Here is a 22,406-nt window from a genome sequence, read left to right on the forward strand (position 1 = left end):
CCTTAAAAATTTCATTTTTTAAGTTTTCAAATATCCGACAGACCTGATTTGGGATTTCGAATATCTGATCCGTTTCGATTAGAAATTTTTTGGATCAGATTCTGACCGCATTTTTCCCCATCTGAAATGAACATCCCTACTTATTTGAGTGAAGAAAAACTCGCAAAGATCTAATGATGTTGTCTTGATATTTGAGAACCTAAGTTACCTTTAAATCCAAGTTGAATGATGTTCCAAGTCACAAGTTTGTGTGTGAGCATGTGAAAATGTTTTTAAATAAAACGAAATTAAAGGACTTTATCAAATTATTTTGGCTGAAAATTATAGTGAAATATTTCCTTCAACCTAATGTTTATCCCAACCCACATCGTTTTGGCCCAATTTTTTGATTTTTCATCCAAAATAAAATAAAATAAAATAAAGAAAAAAAGACAAAAAAGAGACGCATGTCTCAACGCTAATGACCTAACACTAGTAGAAAAAAGTCGATTTGCGTCGGACCTGGGACCCCTATTTGCGTTGGACTTGGGTCCAACGGCACATGTCTCGACGCAGATGACCTATAATTGATCTACGTCGTCATATGCGGAAACGACACAGATCGTTTAGCTATTTGCGTCGCACGTTGTAAACGGTGCGACGCAAAATACCCTCCCCAACCCCCAAAGAAGAAACTATGTGTGTCGCACGTTAGCACCCCAGGGCCATGTGCGTCGCATGTTGCCACTGTGCGACGCACATCAACAATGTGCGTCGCACAGAGGCAACATGCGACGCACATTGCCCCTGCCATCCAGGCTGGGCTGGGAAGGGCAATGTGCGTCGCACCTTGCCTAATGTGCGACGCACATTGTTGATTTGCGTCGCACAGTGGCAATGTGCGACGCACGTTTCCCTTCCCAGCCCAGCCTGGATGGTAGGGGCAATGTGCGTCGCACATAGCACAAAGTGCGACACACATTGATGATGTGCGTCGCACGTTGTGCTTTGTGTGACGCACATTGCTTATCAGTTGCGTCACACCTTTTGGCATGTGCGACGCATATATGTATGGTTTTTTTTTCTTCGTTTTTTCAGCTTTTTTTGTTGGTTTGTTTACATATTACTAAAATCTGATGATTCAAAACTAAACAAACATTTATATTAACAATTGTGAGGGGAAAATTCGGCAGAGTCTCCTTTGTAATTCGGATAACCCAAGAAATCGTTGGGAAAAAGTTATATATATATATAACAAAACCTGTTTCAATACATCTCAAATCATCTCAAGCAAGCAACCAATGTTGCAACACTCAACCAATAATGTACAACTACTACACTAATAAGTTACTTTGCCTTTTCTTCCATCACGAGATGTTTAAAGTATTGCGCAAAATTGTCTTTGAGTTCGTTGATATCATCTGTGGTGTATGGCTCAATGCTTGAAGGAAAATCCTATAAATATGTTAACTTAGTTAATAAACTTTAAAATTATATAAGTAAAGTAACGAATTTACAACTTATATAAACCTCCTTCAAATCATTTGACTCAAAGAGAAAGCGGACGATTAGAAACATGTATCTCATGACGAAATAGCCGCATTCATCTCCTCCCGTTTGTTGAGCACACTACACCACATTTAAATACACATATTAGAATCGAAAAAGAAATATTAAATAGAACTATAAAATGCGTATCAAATACAAAACCATAAGAGCTTTACCTTCATAGCCTCATAGGTATCCAAGACAATTTTTTTTTTGCTTTTTTGATACCTTCAAGGCGCGTGAATTGAGTATATGCACTAAGTACAAAATTTTAACAATAAAAGAATTACTACAAACATTTATAAATTATTTAAAATATCATAAAATACATGTAAGAATTATAAAAATAATTAACTTACGTATGCATCGGGTCCTTGATAGCTAAGGATCTATCTCTCCTAAGCGAATCAAATACATATATGGTTTGTTTGGATAGAGAAAGGACGAGAAGAATCCAATGTTCCCTAAAGCATGCAACAAAATGTGATGTTCAACATATACTTTAACTACAAGTTTATATATAAAGATAAAACAAAGTAAAAATTAGTTCAACTTACATACTTTCAATGTACGGAAACATGATGTATCTCATCTCTCGATAGGCTTTCATTGACCTTGTCATGTAGTTGGTCGCGGCAGATGTTTCAGTGCGTAGCATGGTCTCCGAAATAAAACTAGGACACATGAAACCAATATTTGAATCTCCATTCAACTCATTCTCATTTGACAAGTACCTACACTCCAAATATTTATAGTTAGACCAATAATAATAATTAATATCAATTTTGATTAGTTTAGAGTTTGAGAAATCTTACATCATAAATACTTGCAAAATGGATACATTAAGCCATTCTCCCGTCAGAAGTTGGAAAACATCTTGTCGAAAGAGAATGATCATCTGATCAGTAGTATAGTTGAAGTAGGAACTCCGACTAACTTCGATACTAAAAAGCTCATCTGCGGGATTTTTGCAAAACATTTGATGCATATCCTTGACAGAATCAGACATATCCTCAAGTGACAAGTCAATCAATGGATCTACATGTCTATGTGCAGACTCATCAGTGCAAGGAACATTAGCAACTGTTTTCTTTTTCTTCTTCTTCATTGCACTTTCTTTAGGTATATGTTCTTAATTCAAATCGACTTCTTTTTAATTCATATTATATATAAAATTAAGATTATTTGGTATATATAAATCAATATTTCTAAGTATATACATTTAGATTTCTTATTATACTAAATCATAATACTAAACATAAGTTACCTGATTATCTGAGACTAAAAATACCAACTCTTTTGGCCATTCTATGACAGAATCCTCAGCTTGACTGAGTTTCGTGATGAATGGAGTAGGGAGCGGAACTGGAGCATCTGCGTGATCCGCATAAAATTCATCAACAAATACTCTCACGGCAGTCATAGAGTGTGACGATGACTCTTGTCGTGGATGAACGGTACCCTCAGCTACAATGATCGGTCCGGAGACATCCGCTATTGCCAAGCGACATAGAACTTGACTCTTAACATCCAATGAGAGAAAAATGTCATCAATTAAGTGTTTTAGAAGCATAATATAATAATTAGAACATATATAAAATGAACATATACCTGCAAGTCCACAAATGGATCATTACCCCCTGATTGACAGCTACTAGGAACGACTAGAGTGGAAGGAGTTGGTACTTGAATATCTAACTGTGCCATAAAAGCCATGAACCTTTCTTGAACTAATGCATCTATCTTCGAGTTCATCTCTTTCATTATCTGTTCTCTAACTCTTTGGCTCACTCTAGCCTCTAACGCCTCCATCTCCTCATCATCCATGCCACTACCCTTGCGATCAATACTGCTCCGATCAGGATCTCCCCAAACAGATGTAATCCCAATGCTACGCCCAGCTGTTGACACACGCCCAGGTCGGTATTTTCTCTGCAGAGTACGTGATAGAGCATCATCCATCCGACTTGGAACAAACTCTCCTTCACTTTCTTTCTTTTTCCAATCATCCTGCGTTCAAGTTAAAAAAAATCATATGATTAGTAGAAGACGAGTAAGTAGACAAGAAAAACGTTATAAACTTTGAACAATGCTTACAATGGACTCTTTTATCTTTTGTGTTTCTTCATTAGGAATAAAGAAATTTCCATCCTTATCTTTTTTCGATCTCGCAAGAAGCCAAGGTAATGTCCGATCCGACAAGGAAGAAATCACTGATGATGTAGATGAGTCAATAGATGATGCTGTAGAGGATGAAGGGATATACCCTTTGTGTTTCCAAACGGGAATCATCTCCGCATATGATTTTTGACCCAAAAAATGAGGATGCTTGTTAGCAGCTTGAGAGATTCTTGCTTTTTCACTTTTAGCCTAATATAGGATTTAGTAACTAGTCAATATTAGAGAACCTAATGATAATATAATTTCAAATTATATATTACATACCTGGAACTCCTTAGAGCTACATTTTTCTACAAACTTGTCCCAGATCTCTCGCGTGATGAAAGGATACATCTCGTACGGTCGCCTATTATTGTTAGGCCCCTTTCTCGTTTTCGTGATCCATCTAGTCACCAATCTTGACTTGAAATCTCTCCACCGCTTATCCCTTGTAGTCAAGACATCTCGTTTCTTCTTCTCAGCCTCTTCTATTCCAAACTCTCTGTTCAATATACAAAAATAAACCAATTAATAATAAACAATTAGAATAATAAACATAATCTCAATTAGTGTATTAAAAGAATAAGGTTACTTACTTTAACATCTTCCCACAAAGTCGTTTTTGTGCCTTTTGGAACATCATCCCAACTGTCGTACAAGATAGACACATGACTTCTACTGATCTCCCCGCAATATGTCTTGTACTCACCAGCAAATTGCCCAATCGGACGTATCCACTCATCCCACAGAAGAACTCTTTGAAAGCCGGGTTTGGAACGTATCCCTTTTGTAGGACCTCTTGGCCTGCTCACTTTCTTCTTCCTAGCAGCTCCATCAGTAATCCGGGGCTCATCAGATGCATCATGTATTATCTCATCTTCCATTACTACACCTGAAACCACACATGTTAGATTAATCAATAAAGTAATACACAATTATTTGAACATGAAAACCACAAAATAAATAATTAAAGATTATAAACATTAGTAGTTGTGTTAATATTACATAATTTACATATTAATCAGCTATTTCTTTGCCAATGTAAAATCCCTCATTGTGGTCTCGACGGATGTAATTTGTGTCTAGATCTTCCCCTAATGTACTTGGAATGACTACTCACGAAGCAATGACTTCATTAAATTGTGCATCGTAATCTTCTTCATCGTGTACATCATCAATTTCAAGTATTCTCCATTTTCCTTCGATGACAACAAACCATTTTGAATCGGCATGGTCAACCATGTAGAATACTTGTTTTGCTTGTGATGCTAATATTAAGTTATCTTCATGATGTCCTAACCGGCTGAAATTGACTAATGTAAAAAAGTCATGTTCATCTTTCTTCACACCACGACGAATATAAACCCACTTGCATTGGAACAACAGAATTTTGATGACAACATAGTCAAGTTCTAATATTTCTTCAATGAACCCATAGTAAAACTTCATTGTCTCAACAATCGTTCTATCTCTTTTACTTTTATACTATGATGACAAAGCCTCATCGTAACACCACTGTTTTGCATCGTGGATTTGTCATCTTGCTGCCTAGTGTAAAATGTATAACCATTGTTGTCATACCCCTGGCCTCATAGGAAAGAACTTGCGTCTTTGACCCATATGCCAACCATTTCAACGTATCTGATACATTGTTAGGAGTATCAGATAATTGGTTCAGAACTCGTTCTTTAAACCAATCAATGAACGTCTGATTATGCTCAGTCATCAACTCACGTTGATTCTTCAATGGATACTGAACACTAAGCACAGTCATATGCTCATCTAAGTAAAGATTAACTTGTTTCAGATTTTCTAACACAATCAACTATGCTTTTCTTTTCAACGCCCCATCAAGACACAATCGTTTTCTCCCAATGGTATCACAACCTTCAAGCCTTCCTTCATGTCTAGATTTTGGCAAACCAATTGCTTGTGCACGTGCTAAATACTGACTTACATATTCAGATACTTCCTCAGCAACTGTTCTTTGGACAATACTTGCTTCTGGTCTAGCTGGATTCATTACTTTACCCTTCAGAGTACCCATATGTCTTTCAAAAGGCCACATATACCTCATACAAACTGGCCCACAAATTTTAATTTCTATGACAAGATGGATTATCAAATGAGGCATGATGTCAAAGAACGATGGTGGAAAGTACATTTCAAATCGGCACATCGTCTCTATTACATCGGCTTGCAAGTTATCTAGAGAGCTAGGATCAATCACTTGACCACAAGTTTTAGTCTTAGCCAAGCAATCATCCACGCGCGAAATCCATGATCCATTAAAATAAAATCACGGATGAAAAACAGCAGTAGAATACACATTACTACTGGATGTGTGTTACCAAGAATTACCGCCGGACAACAAAAATCAGTAGGAGTAGCGTCATATGGTGGTACCCATCGCTTCCTTCGAGCTTTAGCCGTACATGGGGCATTCAAGATCGGACCTTTGGTGGTGGTACAAGCCAAAGATGCAATTATTAAGTCGTCTTGAATGTCAAAGGATGGATCTTGTGAAGTGGGACAATTCAAAGATTCATGATGGACGGTAGCCTGATCCGACGAGGGAACTATAGAAACGAAACTATCCAAAGATACCTTCTCCTCTTCAATCACTTGAGTAAAGAACAATGCATGTTCTTCCTTAGAAACGTAATCTTCATTAGGGCATTGATATTCTTTGTGACCAAGACCTTGACACTTCAAACAATGAATTCATGTATTCAGGGGATGCAAAATATCATAAATATATTTCTTAGCCTTTTCAATTCGTTTATAAGCCTCTAAGAACTCAGTCGAGACATTCATGTCCATAATTCTCAAACTGACAGAAAATTGCCCAGAAAATACATCTGAAATCTGTACCCGAAAACGCAATCAAAACACCTCGAAAATTTATGAAATTTTTTATCCAGGTAGCCTTATGTGTTTGCAACACTCGACCAAAATTTCATCACAAAATTCCAAGCCAATAGTTTGCAGTTTTAATTCTCCCAACACTGTGCCAGATTTATCCGATTTCTGACCAATTCGAAAGATCAGTCTCAAATATGTATCAAATCAGCTTGAAACCTTACGAAATTTTAGGATAGAAAAGTAGACAAATAATAGTCCAATTTAGGGTCAAGAATTACCCAAAAATTCGCTCGGAGGTAGGAGAACGAGTCTTTCAAAGTTACCTCAAAAACTGGCTGTTACAGGAGGTTTTCTTCTTGCACGAGTTATAACCTTCCAATTTCAATGAAACACCTTTATGATCCCAGCAGCCACACCAATTGATGTGAAATTGAAGGCTATATTCAAGTTCTTGATTAAAAGATAGGTTCTTTATGGTTTCTTGAATGAAAGAATGGATTTTTTTTTTATTGTTTCTTGATGGATTCTTTAATAAAGAAAATGAATCTTGAACGTTTATTCAAGAGATATGTTCGAAATTCCTATGCATCACACACACGAAATTCAATATATGAAATTATCAATTCCTAACCAAGGGTTGATAATAACTGGGGTTTGCATTCAGTGCTTAAACTTGGATTCTCTCCTAAAACTTTAATTCCACAAGGAATAGATTAAACTCAAAACAACACTCTCTTTTTTATTAATGGCCGAAAATCTTGTATTTATAGTACAAGTTTCCTAAGCATATTGAACAACTAATAAATCTTAAAGATGACAACTAACAAACTTATCTATCTTTATCTAAAGGATAAAGACAAATAACAAACTAACCACTAACTATATCACACGCCTAATATAGATAATAACTATGACTCAATGATAAGGAATTAGACTCCTAAGTATAATAGGATTCCTTTATCACTTAAACACTCAAATTAAAGTAATTAAAAATAATTAAACTACATAGTCTTCTACCAGAACTAGAATACTACATAGATGTCCTAACATAACTTAGGATTGTGCATTTTTGATGCTCCATATGCATCAATCACCTTGCTAGAGATAGTTCTGAAGAAGAAACACAACTTTGTGATCGTATATCTTACTTGGGAAGGCAAAATTCCTCGTATTGTAACAAGTAATAAATGTTGCATCAAGATATGACAATCATGAGATTTCAAACCAACAAGTTTCAAGTCCTTCAGTGAGTCAAGGTTTCGGAAATTTAACGAGTATCCAGCAGGAACCTTTAACCTATCTAGGGACTCACAAAAACTGGTTTTCTCCTTTTTAGACAAAGTGTAGCAAGCTGGTGGAAGATAATAGCGTTATCCCCGCTCCTATGGTGCTAGTTCTGGTGTGTCCATTTCAGCCATATCTTTCCTAGCTTTAACTCCATCCTTTGTCTTCCCGGGCATATTCAACAATGTTCTGAGAATGGCATCACAAACATTTTTCTCAGTGTGCATTAAATCAAGACAATGTCTGACTTCCAAACATTCTCGATACAGAAGGTCCCAAAACTTAGATCTTTTCTTATATAAGTTCTTTGAGACACTTTTGAAGGGCTTGCCAAAAATTGTTTCAATATCCTTTACCCTATTGGAAACCTCTTTTCTACATAAGGGTATAGGGGCTTCTCTCATCTCCACTTTTCCGTTGAACAACTTTTTCTTCATACGGAATGGATGATCTAAAGGAAGCCATGTACGATAATGCAGGTACACATTCTTCCCACAATGATGTAACCGCTTGTCAATCATATCCTCATCACAAATAGGGCATGCCTTTGCTCCTTTAACCGTATACCCTGAAAAATTCCCATAAGCCGGGAAATAATTAATCGTGCAAAATATCATGGCACGCAATGTGAAGTTAGTTTTCGCATATGCATCGAACATGGAAACACCTTCATCCCACAACAATTTCAGATCTTGAAGGAGTGGGTCAAGATACACATCTATGTCATTACCGGGTTGCTTAGGACCCGAAATAAGAAGCAATAGCGTAATAATTTTACGCTTCATACATAACCAGGGAGGGAGATTATAAATTTTCAGTAGAACCGGCCAAGTGCTATGTTGGGTACCTACTGTGCCAAATGGGTTCATTCCATCTGTACAAAGTCTAAGCCTAAGATTTCGAGGTTCTTTACCAAAATCGGGAAACTTTCGGTCGATATTTCTCCATTGCGAAGTATCGGCCGGATGTCTAAGCATCTCATCTTTCTTCCTCTCGTCCGCATGCCATCTTAATAATTTAGCATTCTTTTCATCCGAAAATAAACGTCTAAATCGCGGAATGATTGGAAGATACCAAAGAACATTCGTCAGAGTTTCTTTCTTTCTCATCCCCTCATCATTATTCTCTTTTACCTTGTATCGAGACTTTCCACACCTAGGACACTCATGCAAATCCTGGTACTCGTTTCGATACAACACACAATCATTTTGACATGCATGTATCTTCTCATATTCCATACCTAATGGACACAACAGTTTCTTTTCCTCGTAAGTAGAGTTGGGCATTTCATTCCCTTCAGGTAGCAATTCTTGTAAAAAAGTGAACAACTCACTTAGACTTTTATCTGTCCAACTATGCTTCGATTTCATATTGAACAATGTGAGGATGCCAGAAAGTTTAGTGAAATTCTTACACCCCGGATACATAGGTTTTTCCGCTGCACTTAAAATACTATCATACATATGCAGACAATCGATTCCTTCATCCTCCAAATTGTGCAACATCTCATCTACTCTATAATTTTCATCATCTACACTATCATTCTCATTATCAGCATCTCCTTCAATCTCAACCTCAGCCTCAACCTCATCAACATGCAAATCATCACACACTAGTGGAGCTCATACCCATATCATAAAACTCTCCATGCCATGTCCACCTAGTATAGTTACTCTTAAACCCACGACGAATCAAATGATCTTTAATTTGATCCATATCACGATACCTCCTTGAGTTATTGCAATCACAACAAGGACACAAGACTAACTTTGACCCATTCTGTGATTGATGTTCTAACGCAACTCTGATAAATTCATCAACCCCTTGTAGAAATGTCGCCGAAATTGGATTACCATACATCCAGTTTCAATCCATATTCATACACTAGAGACACCAAACAAGAACACAATCGATCACATCATTCAAAGTGGTTTTTTAATCAAATGCAGTCGTGACCATTTGGGTCCTTATCACTCCAACCTAACCCATCCTTGAGTTTCTCATCTCACTAGTGAATGAACATTTGGTTTTCAATGCTAAGAAAAATCCGGCAGCACTTTCCTACAGTTCTCCAAGTACACGATGAAGATAGTAGTTAAACTATCAACATATGTACCCAGAGAACGCTTAGGGAAATGAGCGGGATCTTTCTTAGAATAAAAAACCAAACATTCATTCACATCCTAAGTGAGATAAGAAACTCAAAGACAGTCCCAAACCGGGGACTATTCAAGACTTACTCCTAATGAGTAAGCCTCGAACGGGTATCTAGGCAAATGATGCACATTGTAATAAAACAATACAAACCAATCCATTTCTTAGATTTCCCTCCCCACCCCATTAAGGTATGTCCATATAGGTTTGGTTATGATTCAACTTATACTTTCCCAATCACATAATAACCAAACAATTCACACATACAAATCCACAAATCCAAACTAATGGTTACATTAACGTAAATAAAAAAAATAAGAAAAGGTATAATACATACCTCTGCTCTCAAGGAGCAGCGAAGACAAGCACAAAGACGCGAGCTTGGAGAACCGACAAACCGATGAGGACTAAGGTGGCAACTAAAGTACAATGTAAAGGAATGACATAAGTTTCAAATTCTAAAGTGAGCATATAAGAATTCTAACTCATAAACCAAGCACATAATTCTAAAGAGAGCATTCAAGAATTCTAACTCATAATCGAAACACATAATTCTAAAGTGAGTATTCAAGAAACTATACACTACACTAACTATACAAATTCAAATTCATAAGCTACAAACATCGTAGATTCAATCTCAAAATTATTTCACATGTTTATCATGATTTGAATTCTAATTTTAACCCCTTAACAAAAATTAAAACTATGATTATTCAAAGCAACCCCTAAAAAAAGTAAAATAACTTGAAAATACATAACTAATATACATTCATACAAAAAAAAAAACAAAGAATTACATACATTGTCGGTGGTGGGACTGACGGCGGCAACTCAGTCCAAGCGGCGGCGGCACAACGGTGTAGAGAGAGAGCCGACGACGTGGCAGGGCAGAGAAGAGAGAGAGTGCCCTTCCTTGCGAGAGACAGACTCGCATACACTGAGAAGAGTCGGAGTTAATGACAAAAGTACCGGAGATGATGGTAATTCGCCGGAAAAGCAATGTCGCCGGCGAGGGTGAAGGAGCGTCGGCGATATAATAATGGCAGCAAGGAGTTTTCAGACACTAGTAGAATAATTGCTTATTGCTGCGGTAGTATTGCTGCGATTTTACCCATACGCAGCAATATATCACGTTAAAAAAAGGTAAAATATAAAATAACGATATTGCTGCGGTTTTTACAAAAAAAAACCGCAGCAATATGGTAACAAAAGGAAAAATTTCGAAAAAAGTTGACTTTTTGACCAGCACTGTATATTAAAATATTATTTTTTAATAATATTTTAATATATTGCTGCGGTTTTTTACAAAACCGCAGCAATATTATTAAAAAAAAATTATAAAAAAGGGTATAAACGCATGCTCAATTAGACAGTTAGAGACTTAGGGTTTTATTTTCACTCACACAGCCGTTTACTCTCACCCTCACTCCTCTCTCCTTCACCCTCTCTCCTCTTACCTCTCACCTCTCACCGTCACCCTCACTCCTCTCACCACCCTCACTTTCTTCCTCTCGCACCTAACACCGACACCAACACTAACAGCAACACTCACTGCCGCTTCCTCACTCCCTCTCAATTCCTCGCACGAAGACTCCTTCCACTCTCCTCTCTCGTCGCCGGTGACCAAGCGAAGAGAGGAAGAGAAGAGATAAAGACGAAGAAGTCGTCGCAACCGAAGTCTCCATCGCAACCGAAGTCTTCGTCGCCGCTTGATGTCTTCACCGACGTCAATTTCGCGAAATCGGCCAGATCTGATTTTCGTCCATCACTTCACCGACGTCAATCGGCCAGATCTGATTTTCGTCCATCTCTTGACCGTCAATTGCACGAGATCTGGTTTTTTTTCTTTTTTTTTTCGTTTTTTTGTCGTTATTTAGATCTGTATTTTATGTTTTATGATTATTTTTAATTTCAGTTTCTTATTTTTTTAATATATATATATTTTTTATTATATTATTTTTGTAATTAATCGTTTAATTATAACTGTTGTTTTTTATTATTTTTTGTTAGATTTGTAATTATATATTTGTTTGTAATTTATTATTTAGTTATTTTATCAATATCAGGCTTTTTTATATATTTGGGTGTTGAGTATAATTTACATTTTTACAGTATTATTTGCCTTTGGAAATTTGTGGTTATTATCAATATCAAACTCATTTGCCATACATTTGGGGGTTGAATATGGTTTGACTCTTTCAAATTTAATTACAAATGCAAAAAAAAAAAAAAAAAAAATTACTTGCACCAGGGTCTATTGCTGCGGTTTTAATCCAAAAACCGCAGCAATATGTTTTACTTTTTTTAATATAAAAACATATATTGCTGCGGTTTTTGCCCAAAAACCGCAGCAATATAATTAATATCTATTGCTGCCCCCTTAATTGCTGCGCGCCCAAAACCGCCGCAATAGGCCTCTTTTTGATCGCAGCAAATAGCATTTATTCTACTAGTGAGAAGGTGAGACAGAAGCGAGTGTTTTTGCATGTAACTTGTGAAATGATTTTGAGGGAGTGCCGGAGGGTCGCCAGAGAAGAAAAAGTCGCCGGCGGGAGTGAGGGTGCGCCAGCGAGAGTAAGGGTGCGCCGGCGAGAGTTAGGGAGTGCCGGCGAGTGTGAGCAAGGGTGACTTAGGGTGTGTCGCAGGAGAGAGAGAGAGCAGTAGTTTGTATTGAGTTAGGGCTCGAAAAAAAAAGTCATTAGGAAAACTAATAGGTGGGCCTAGGTAATTTGCGTCGGACAAGTCAGAGGGTCCGACACACATAACTCTTTTGCGTCGCACACAGCCCTTAGTGCGACGCAGATTGTCCTCAGTTTTTCCCCACTAAGACGCAACAATATGCGTCGCACCACATCAGCATGCGACGCAAAAAGGCAATATACATTGCACATGCTGAGGGTGTGACGCATATTGCTCGTACCTGATACTTGATTGTTGATGTTTTACATCGTACACAGTGTGGCATGCGACACAAATAGGGTTTTTGCGTCGTTTTCGTTTCAGTGCGACGTACATCAGGTGACGCAAATCGTCGTTTTTCTACTAGTGAATAAATGTCCTTGAAAAGGAATTTGAGGTCAATGGAAAACTAGTTGATGAAGATTTTTATGCCCCATATAATTTCTAATATTCGAGAAAAGATCCAAGAAAGCCATTACAAGTTTGTAATAGAACATAGAGCCCCTGTTTTATTTTTTGACTGTTTTGAACTTCATAATTCTGATTAGTACATTGATTACCCTTTTAATTCCATTGAACTTGTGAACACCAATAGAAGGACATATGTTTGGGAGACTCCAGATGGCACTGTTCAAGTTGACCATCCTCCTTTACGATAAATTACCTTCTTCATAGGTGAGCACAAGGTGGAGGCTTCTCCTGTCAAGAAACCTTAGGAAGAAACCAACACAAACCTTAAAAATGTTGTCCTACAAAATAATTTTACTAACATTAACCTTAACACTTTAGGAAAGCAACTTGCTAGAATTGAGAAACAAAGCCATAATGCAGAGACAAGCTTAGTCTCTATCTAATGGAAATGATCCTCCATAATCTGATTTTTAAACCATTTCATATTTCACAAAAAGCTCAAAAAAAAGTCATGACTTCAAAAACTGAATTTCTTCAAGCTATCAAAGAATAAATGAGTAGGGTGGATCCTTCTACCTCAAAAACAGTTGAAGAATAAACAGTCTAGAATAATACCATCAGTGTCCATGATTTAAATGACAATATCGATACTGAGACTAGCCCCAATCATGATAAAAACTCTTGAATTAGCTAGAATTTAATTTCTTGGCAAAATACTAGACCTCTTGATATCATTCCTATAAGGTCTAGTGAATTCCAAATTGGAAGTCAACCTAACACATGTTGTTCAACCAAAATATAATGCCTCTTCCATCTATGAATGGAATATAAATGGCATGAGTGAACACTCAATATCAAACGGCCTCTTGCAACAAATGTCAATGGCGTCAAATGCTTAAAAACCTAATTTGGTACGTCGGATAAAACAATTGCAGAACTCTTGATTGCAGGCTTCTCTGCCAGCTCAAAGGATGGTAGGATTTCTATCTTGAACAACAAATAATCGAATATCTTAAATGTGATCCGAACAATAGAAGATGGGGTTCCCATTCTAAACCAGAATGGAGAACCGATCCAAGATTCTATCTCGACCCTAATCTTTACCTTATCACTACATTTTATTAGAGATTCCTCCCATCTAAGATACAAAACACAGATGTTTGCTAATCTTAGATGCAAGAAACTTAGTGATATATATATATATATATATATATATATATATATATATATATATATATATATATATATATAATATATATATATATATTATATATATATATATATATATATATATATATATATATATTATATATATATATATATATATATATATATATATATATATATATAAGTTGCACTTTGGTTGCCATCAACCCTTGCCTTTCCCTTGAGCTGATCTACTCCATACGGGGCGGGGGTTACAGATGAAAAATCCAATAAAAACTGAGTACGCTAAGGACTTGGAACCAATACCAATAATCTTATCGGAAGTGCCCATATCTGGTTCATCGATTGGAACCATATCACATCCTGGATATGAAAAAATAGGATGACTTAAGACGGAGTTTCGTAAATACTTAATTATTTTGAATATAATAAACATTTCTTTATTTTTCGATCGCCTGTAAGGAGAAAAAGAAACCTTTTGTTGTTTCTTCAACAATTTTTGATCTCTAGGGGACCTCTCAGTAGGATTTGAACTTTGATGAATTTCAGACCATCTGCAGGAGAATAAAGAACGAATATATCTTGTACGATTCTCAAGAAGTTATTCGATTTCTTCCATAAGCAGATGAATAATCATCCGCTTCTCACATTCCGTGGATAGTCAAGGCAATATGAAATATCCAGAAAGATATTTCGAGAGTCAGTCTAATTCTATTTTTGTTCCATGGGTTCCAAGAAACGAAGGTCCTGAAGAATCGATCTTTCTTTTAGTTGTTGAATCTCTCTTTTATTGATTAATGTGTGATATTCAGAATTCGCATTACTAGTGGAATCCAAATGTTCTCTAGATTGATGTAGAATTCGTTACTTGATGAACAAAACTAGATCTTGTGAAATCATATTGAGTATATGACGATACATTTTGTACCATGCTAAAAAGGATCCTTACTATATTCGAATCCTTACACGCGCTCGCGTCCCCACACACACACACACACACACACACACACACACACACACACACACACACACACACACACACACACACACACACACAGAGAGAGCAATGTATAGTTTTCAATTATGAGATTTTAATCTGAGACACCCAGAAAGCTCAAACAAAACCCTAAAATCTACAGAACCATATTTGATTTTAAGAAAGAGGAGTGAGAAAGAAACACAGAGAAAGAAGTTAAGCAAGTACCAAATGTGTGAGCAACTTGGTGGGTAAATTAGATGAATTATTAAAAGTTACAATTAGAATCCATTTCCCATTTTCTCTCATTTAACCTTTTTCTTCACTCTTTTTTCTCAATTCAATTTTCTTGTTTTTGTGGTTGAAGATGATTTGTTGTTGAAGGTGATTTCTGGTGTTGGTGTGGGTGGTGGGCTGGTGGCCTAATGGGTGGAAGGAGAGAAGAAGACATAATACTCCTAAAAATAGAAAATGGTTTATGCAACACCAGAAATGGAAACAACATTTTGAGACACCTAAAATGAAGACATAGTCTCCTAAAAACAAACATTTTGGGATTGGGAAATGGGAACAACAAACAGGAAATACTATATCTCCTGAAAATAGAAAATAGGAAAATGAGAACAATATTTTGGAACACCTAAAATGAAATATGAGAACTATAAAATGAACGAATAAAGAAGTACTCGAAAATGAAAGATTTGCTAGAACTATAAAAAGTAGTTAAATTTGCTGTTTACTAAGCCAGTGCCTTAACTTGTGAGTATCAAAAGCCTCAAATATAGGTGATTGTTGCATGAATTAGAGCTATACGCGTCCTTACTACTTACTAGCATCACCTAAAATGAAAGATTGACTTTACAACAATATGGTAGTAAATACTGAAAAGATAACATTTGACTTTAATTTGTGTTAATTCATGCGTATGGTCTTGGAAAATAGCCGATGGATCGGAGCAATTCAATTGTAGTCAACTCTCTCATTCGCGAATAGCAAAGGTTGTCAACGTATATGAGACTTTGATGTCATGCAACTACTACATCTTGCTCAACTGCTCATCTCTAGACTGCTTTATTCCTTTAATAACAATGCCTCCACTTGGTGGTAGCACACTAGTATTACTTGCACGCTTTCCTATATATGAATAGAAAAGTTGTTGAATTATTTTTCTGTTTTTGGTTTCTGGAGAATGATTAAATTGTTGAATTCAAATTGGAAATAAATTTGAGGTGATTCGTTTATATTATACTACTCCTACAAGGAATGGCAATTCCTGACACTATTATCTTACTAGATACAATTTATGTAAACCTACCCGAATCACGTAAAACTCTTATGCAAACTACTTTTGCCAACAGATGTATATACATGTTGTAGTGTCATCATGAATAGTGTTAGCCCATAGAAATGTTTTTTTCTACTAATGGGCGTATATTAAGGAATATATATAGGCCTCGACGGAATTTTGAGTATGTTGGAAGTATATTGTACGTTGAAATCAAAAAGTAAAGACAAAAGTAAAGAAGAAGGATTTACTAACTATTTGTAGAGATTTCAAACTTCTTTACTCTTCGTAGATTTCAGACTTAAATTAACTCTAATTATTGTTATAAAATATCATATGGGTTTTTACCCTACGCGATTCCTTTCGATGATGACATACAAGAGAAAAATCACGAAATCAGGGTAACTCATTTTAGAATACACACATACATCAAACTCCTTCCGTTAACTACATATATGTATTACAATGTCTATAAATGTTATTTGACAAAACAAATGACAATAAATTTTTAGCAATAAGTTAATTGTTACCAAACACATTTATAAAAAAAAAAAATTGTCAAATCAACACTCTAATCTGATGAATAAAAAGTTAAAGCTCGCTCTAACAACAAACTCTAAACTATAACAACTCAACTCTAAACTTTATTACTCCCTCCGTCCCAAAATATACTCCCTCCGTCCCAAAATATAGTTCCCATTTTATTTTGCACAGTCTCCAAGACATACCTTTGACCTACGATATCTTCTATTTCTTATTAATAAAAAATATAAAAAGTTGATATTACGAATTTATACATTGAGGCTATGTTCAGTCACCTTATTTTTGCTTATTTCAGATCTAATCACATCAGATCAGAAAAAATAAGTTCAGATCAGATCAGTTCAGATCATGCTTATATTTAAAAATCATTATATCTTTCATTACATATTAGTAAAAATTATAATAATTGAATATTAATAAAGTACTCATTGAGATGAATCAAACAAGACTATAGCCGGCAAAGTTGACCCGTACCCATTGACCCGACCCGAAATACCCGACCCGCAACCCGTTTTTCACCCGAAACTAACGACCCGAACATGACCCGAAACCCGAAATAATCCGACCCGACCCGAATTAAAATAGACCCGAACCCGAATTTACCCAAATCCGAATCTACCCGACCCGAAAACGACCCGATAATGATGACCACAACCCGAACCCGACCCGAAAAGTTGTCATATTAATTACTTTTTAAACAAATTTAAGAAAAATATTGTATTGAAATATATATATAATTTAGCCACTGTCCATGAATTATTTAATCTACTCTCATTAGTTTTATATGTGTTTTATTTATTTGGGAGATTGAAAACCCGATCTAACCCGACCCGTTTTAACCCGACCCGTTCTAACCCGACCCGATATGACCCGAAATTTCATGGACCCGATATTAACCCGTACCCGAACAAACCCGACCCGATTATGACCCGACCCGTTTTAACCCGACCCGTACCCGACCCGTTTGACCCGTTTTGCCACTCTAAAACCCTACATGACATATTTTTTCTTATATATTGAGAAAAATCTAAAAGATAAGATCTTGTAATCAGAAAAAATAAGTTCAGATCAGATCAGATCAGAAAAAATAAGTTCAGATCAGATCAGATAAGTTCATATCAGAAAATTTCAGGTGAACTAAACATAGCCTGAGATGAATCTAACAACACCCCTCATGAATATGTTTTTTTGTATACATTAGTAAGAATATTTGGTCAAAGTTTTTAAAATTTGACTCCTAAAATAGAAATGGGAACTATATTTTGGGACGGAGGGAGTAGTTCCCATTTCCCTTTTTTCACGGTAATTTATGCAAGTAAAATATAAGAGTGATAGTGAAGCTTTTTTGTTTATTTAAATAAATGTTGTATGAGAAAAGATGATTTTAGGAGAGAGAATGAAGAATAATTGGTGAAAGAGCATTAACTGTAACATTTTGGTTGAATAAACAAAGGAAAAAACAAAATTCAAGAAGCAAATAAATGATGGGAAACGGTTTTTCTAGACAAATTACGGAAAAATGTGGAACTAAATACGGAAATGATAACTATATTTTGAGACACCCAAAATGAAAATGAAAATGGAAACTATATTTTGAGACGGAGGGAGTACTAAATAGGGCCAATTACCTCTTCAAACCTACCCATCTCATATTCCATCTATATGTTGTAAAGTTCTATCCATATAAATTTCCATTTAAGTCGTCACTGAAATTCCATTTCGTTCACAAAAAACAACTCTAAAGTACCTCAAAATACCATAGTACCATTTGGTTGTTCACAAAAAAGAACTCTAAAAGGTAAAAGGGAGTAAGAGCAACTGAGCAAGCATGACCAAAACTCTAAACAAAAAAAATAATACTAAAGAATGCAATTAATGCATGCGGTGTGGCTAACCAAATGCTGGCAGTCAACTTGAGTTTTTTCTCTCTATCCCTATAAAATCTCTTGGCAATCCATGCCTCGTTTCCTTCACTATTACACTCCTCAACACCACACAAATACACAATCTCTCTTTCTTCCTCTCTTCACTTTCCTGTCCTTATTACTAAATATATATTCTGAACAACAGAATTCAGAAAAACAATCATCATGTTATTCCCAGTAGTTCTTTTCAGAGTAGTAGAATGGCTAGTTTATCAACTCTTAGGCAATTCTTGCTTCAGAGCTGCAAGAAAAATGAGAAATTATGGTTTCCATCTCATAAAAAACCCATCTTTTAAATCAATAAACCATCAAGAACAACATCAACAACACCAAATAATTCCTCCATTATCATACCCAAATTTATCAAAAAACCTAAGTTTAATAATGGACCGTCATTTCAACACCATGGTTTGTGACTTTAATGGTACTTTATTAAGGTCCAAATCTTTCTTCCCTTTTTTCATGTTAGTTGCTTTTGAAGGTGGTAGTTTAATAAGGGCATTTTTTTTGCTCTTATGTTACCCTTTCTTGTGGGTTTTAGACTATGATATTCAACTTAGGGTTATGATTTTTATAACATTTTGTGGGCTTAAGTTGAAAGATATGAGTTGTGTTGAAAGGACTGTTTTACCCAAGTTTTACCTTGAAGAGATAAATTTTCATGTTTATCAAGCTATGTGTAGGGCAAAATCTAAGGCTGTTTTCACAAGTGTGCCAAGGGTAATGGTTGAAGGTTTTTTAAAGGAGTATTTGAAGGTTGATCAAGTTGTTGGAACTGAGTTGCAAACGTTAGGAAATTACTATACTGGCCTTTTATCTTCTTCTGGCTTGCTTGTTAAGTATAGGTCAATTAAGGAATATTTTGCAGATGAAAGACCAGATTTTTGCATTGGAAATTCAACTTACTTTGATCAGTTCTTCATGTCTTTCTGCAAGGTAAATATATATCTTAATTATTTAAACATGCAGAAACTAACTCTCTCTTTTTTATTTGTATATTTTATTCTCACTTTCTTGTTTCGGTTATGTTTAAGAATATCATTTAGTAAGTACAACCTACTACTTTAGGTAAAGTTAGGTAATGGCAGGAGTATAAGGTACAAACTTTCTTTTTCAAATCATAAACGGTTGTATTCATCGGACATCAAGTTTCCCATCACCAGAACTGATTCTTAATTAAAGTTGGGTCCTAAAATTTTATCATTAATGCATAACAGTGTTGATGAAAAATCAAAACTAAATGAGTAGAAAAAAGTTACAACTAAGAGAAAAGGAAACTGATCTAGCTACCACCCTAAGTCCCTAATATAGTTGAAAATTCTATACCTACAACCAAACGTTACTTATTGTGATACTTAAAAACTTTATTTTCTTTGTCAAATAAAATCTCTTAATCTATACTCCTCCCTTCTCATAATTTAGTGTCTACTTCATATTTGGTGGGTCAAATTTTAAAATCTTTGATCGAATATTCTTATTTGTATATATATATAAAAAACATATTCATGTGGGATCATTCATGTGGGATCTTGTTAGATTGGTCTTGTGTAGTTTCATAATATCAAATTTTTATATTTTTTATTAATATGGAATTGAAGATATTAAAGGTTAAAGTTACGTGTTGGAGATCGGGTAAAAAAGAAATAAGCACTATATTATGGGACGGAGGGAGTAAAGTCTTATAATAGCACTCACAACCTAATTAATTCTCATCTATGTTGTTTGTGTCCTGTTTCTCGTTGTTATACTCAAAACTTACATTAAACCTCTTGAAAAGAAATACTAGTATTGTCTATCTCTTTTTGTTAGTTCTACTATAGTAATTTCATAAAAAAAACAAGGAACGTGAGTAATGCTGGAGTGTAGACTTACTTGGGCCGCTTTTTTGTGAGGAAAAGAAGTTTTAAATGGACTAAAAAGAATTATCTTAATTATATAGTAAAGTTGAAATAATAAAGTTTCAGTACTTCAATGGACTCTTATCTACCACTTGCTGTATGTGGCAATAAAATTCTTGTGATGGCTATTATTATTATCATTTATATTGTTTTTGTTAGTGTTAGTTGATGTAGTATTTCATGTTGTTGACATGTTGAATGATTTCAATTTGACCAAGCTAAGAAAGAGGCTTGACCTTTTTAATTTCATGAATTGATAAAGATGGAGATCTATTGTCACACACATTGCATTTAATGATGAATTTATGATAGTTATGTGGTACTTTAAATGTTTGTTGCAGGAGGCATATGTTGTAGACCTGCAAGAAGATGACAAAACCTGCAATGTGGCCGCAACATCAAAAATAATGCCAAGGGACAACTATCCAAAGCCCTTAATATTCCATGATGGCAGATTAGCTTTCCTCCCAACTCCATCAGCAACCTTTTGCATGTTTTTGTGGCTTCCTTTTGGCATACTCCTTGCTATATTTAGGCTTTTTGTGGGCATTTACTTACCATTTAAGCTCTCCATTTTATTAGGTCAATCTAGTGGTATAAGATTAAGAATCAAAGGAAGTAGAAGTACCCTTAATATACCATGCCCTAATAATGTAATGTCACCTAGACGTCAAAAAGGGGTCTTGTATGTGTGCACCCATAGGACCCTCTTAGACCCGGTTATGTTAGGGGTATGCCTTAGAAAACCTTTAACCGCGGTCACGTATAGCCTAAGCAAAACATCCGAGATCATCGCACCGATCAAGACAGTCCGGCTAACACGAGACCGGAAAATCGACGGCGAGACAATGGAGAAACTCTTAGGCGAGGGAGACCTAGTAGTTTGTCCTGAAGGAACTACATGTAGGGAGCCTTACTTGTTAAGGTTTAGCTCATTGTTTGCGGAGTTAGCTGATGAAATAGTGCCTGTTGCATTAGACACAAAGGTGACCATGTTTTATGGGACAACAGCAAGTGGGCTAAAGTGTTTAGACCCTATATTCTTTTTAATGAACCCTAGGCCTATTTATTATCTTCATGTGCTAGAGAAAGTGCCTAAGGAAATGACCTGTGCTGGTGGAAGATCATGTTTTGAAGTGGCTAACCATTTACAAAGACAACTGGCTCATGCGTTGGGGTTCGAGTGTACTGCACTTACTCGGAAAGACAAGTACTTAATGTTGGCAGGGAATGAAGGACGGGTCGGTCCATGATATAATACTAGCTAATTAATTACTATATAGGACTTCTAATTTATCTTAATTTTCTTGTCTTTTGTTTCAGAGGTTATTCGTCAACTTTTATGTAGTTTTGGACGAGATGTAGGATATAGAAAAATTGCAATATAGGAGTAAGTTAATTATAATATATATATATATGTAGCGGTAGATTATTTATGCATAATGGTTAATTTTTTGGCTATAGTTCAATGTAACAGACGGATATGCATTAATATATTCTATCTAGTAGGTGAGAATTCAGTATTTTGATTA

General features: G+C 35.7%; 1 protein-coding gene across 1 annotated transcript; it reads left to right on the forward strand.

The window, feature by feature from the left end:
- Positions 1–18,998: 18,998 nt before the first annotated feature.
- LOC104902948 (glycerol-3-phosphate acyltransferase 1) lies at positions 18,999–22,406 on the forward strand. The gene is made up of 2 exons (XM_010690887.3): positions 18,999–19,912; positions 21,216–22,406. The coding sequence occupies exons 1-2, from the start codon at positions 19,142–19,144 to the stop codon at positions 22,125–22,127; spliced, it is 1,683 nt and encodes a 560-aa protein (XP_010689189.2). The 5' UTR covers positions 18,999–19,141; the 3' UTR covers positions 22,128–22,406.

This window comes from Beta vulgaris, chromosome 9, assembly GCF_026745355.1.
Source record: "Beta vulgaris subsp. vulgaris cultivar EL10 chromosome 9, EL10.2, whole genome shotgun sequence".
NCBI classification, from domain to species: domain Eukaryota; kingdom Viridiplantae; phylum Streptophyta; class Magnoliopsida; order Caryophyllales; family Amaranthaceae; genus Beta; species Beta vulgaris.

Coding starts and splice junctions, on each gene's coding strand:
- LOC104902948 (XM_010690887.3), top strand. CDS start 19,142: ATGTTATTCCCAGTAGTTCTTTTCAGAGTAGTAGAATGGCTAGTTTAT. Junction 19,913..21,215: donor TCTTCATGTCTTTCTGCAAG/GTAAATATATAT, acceptor TGTTTGTTGCAG/GAGGCATATGTTGTAGACCT.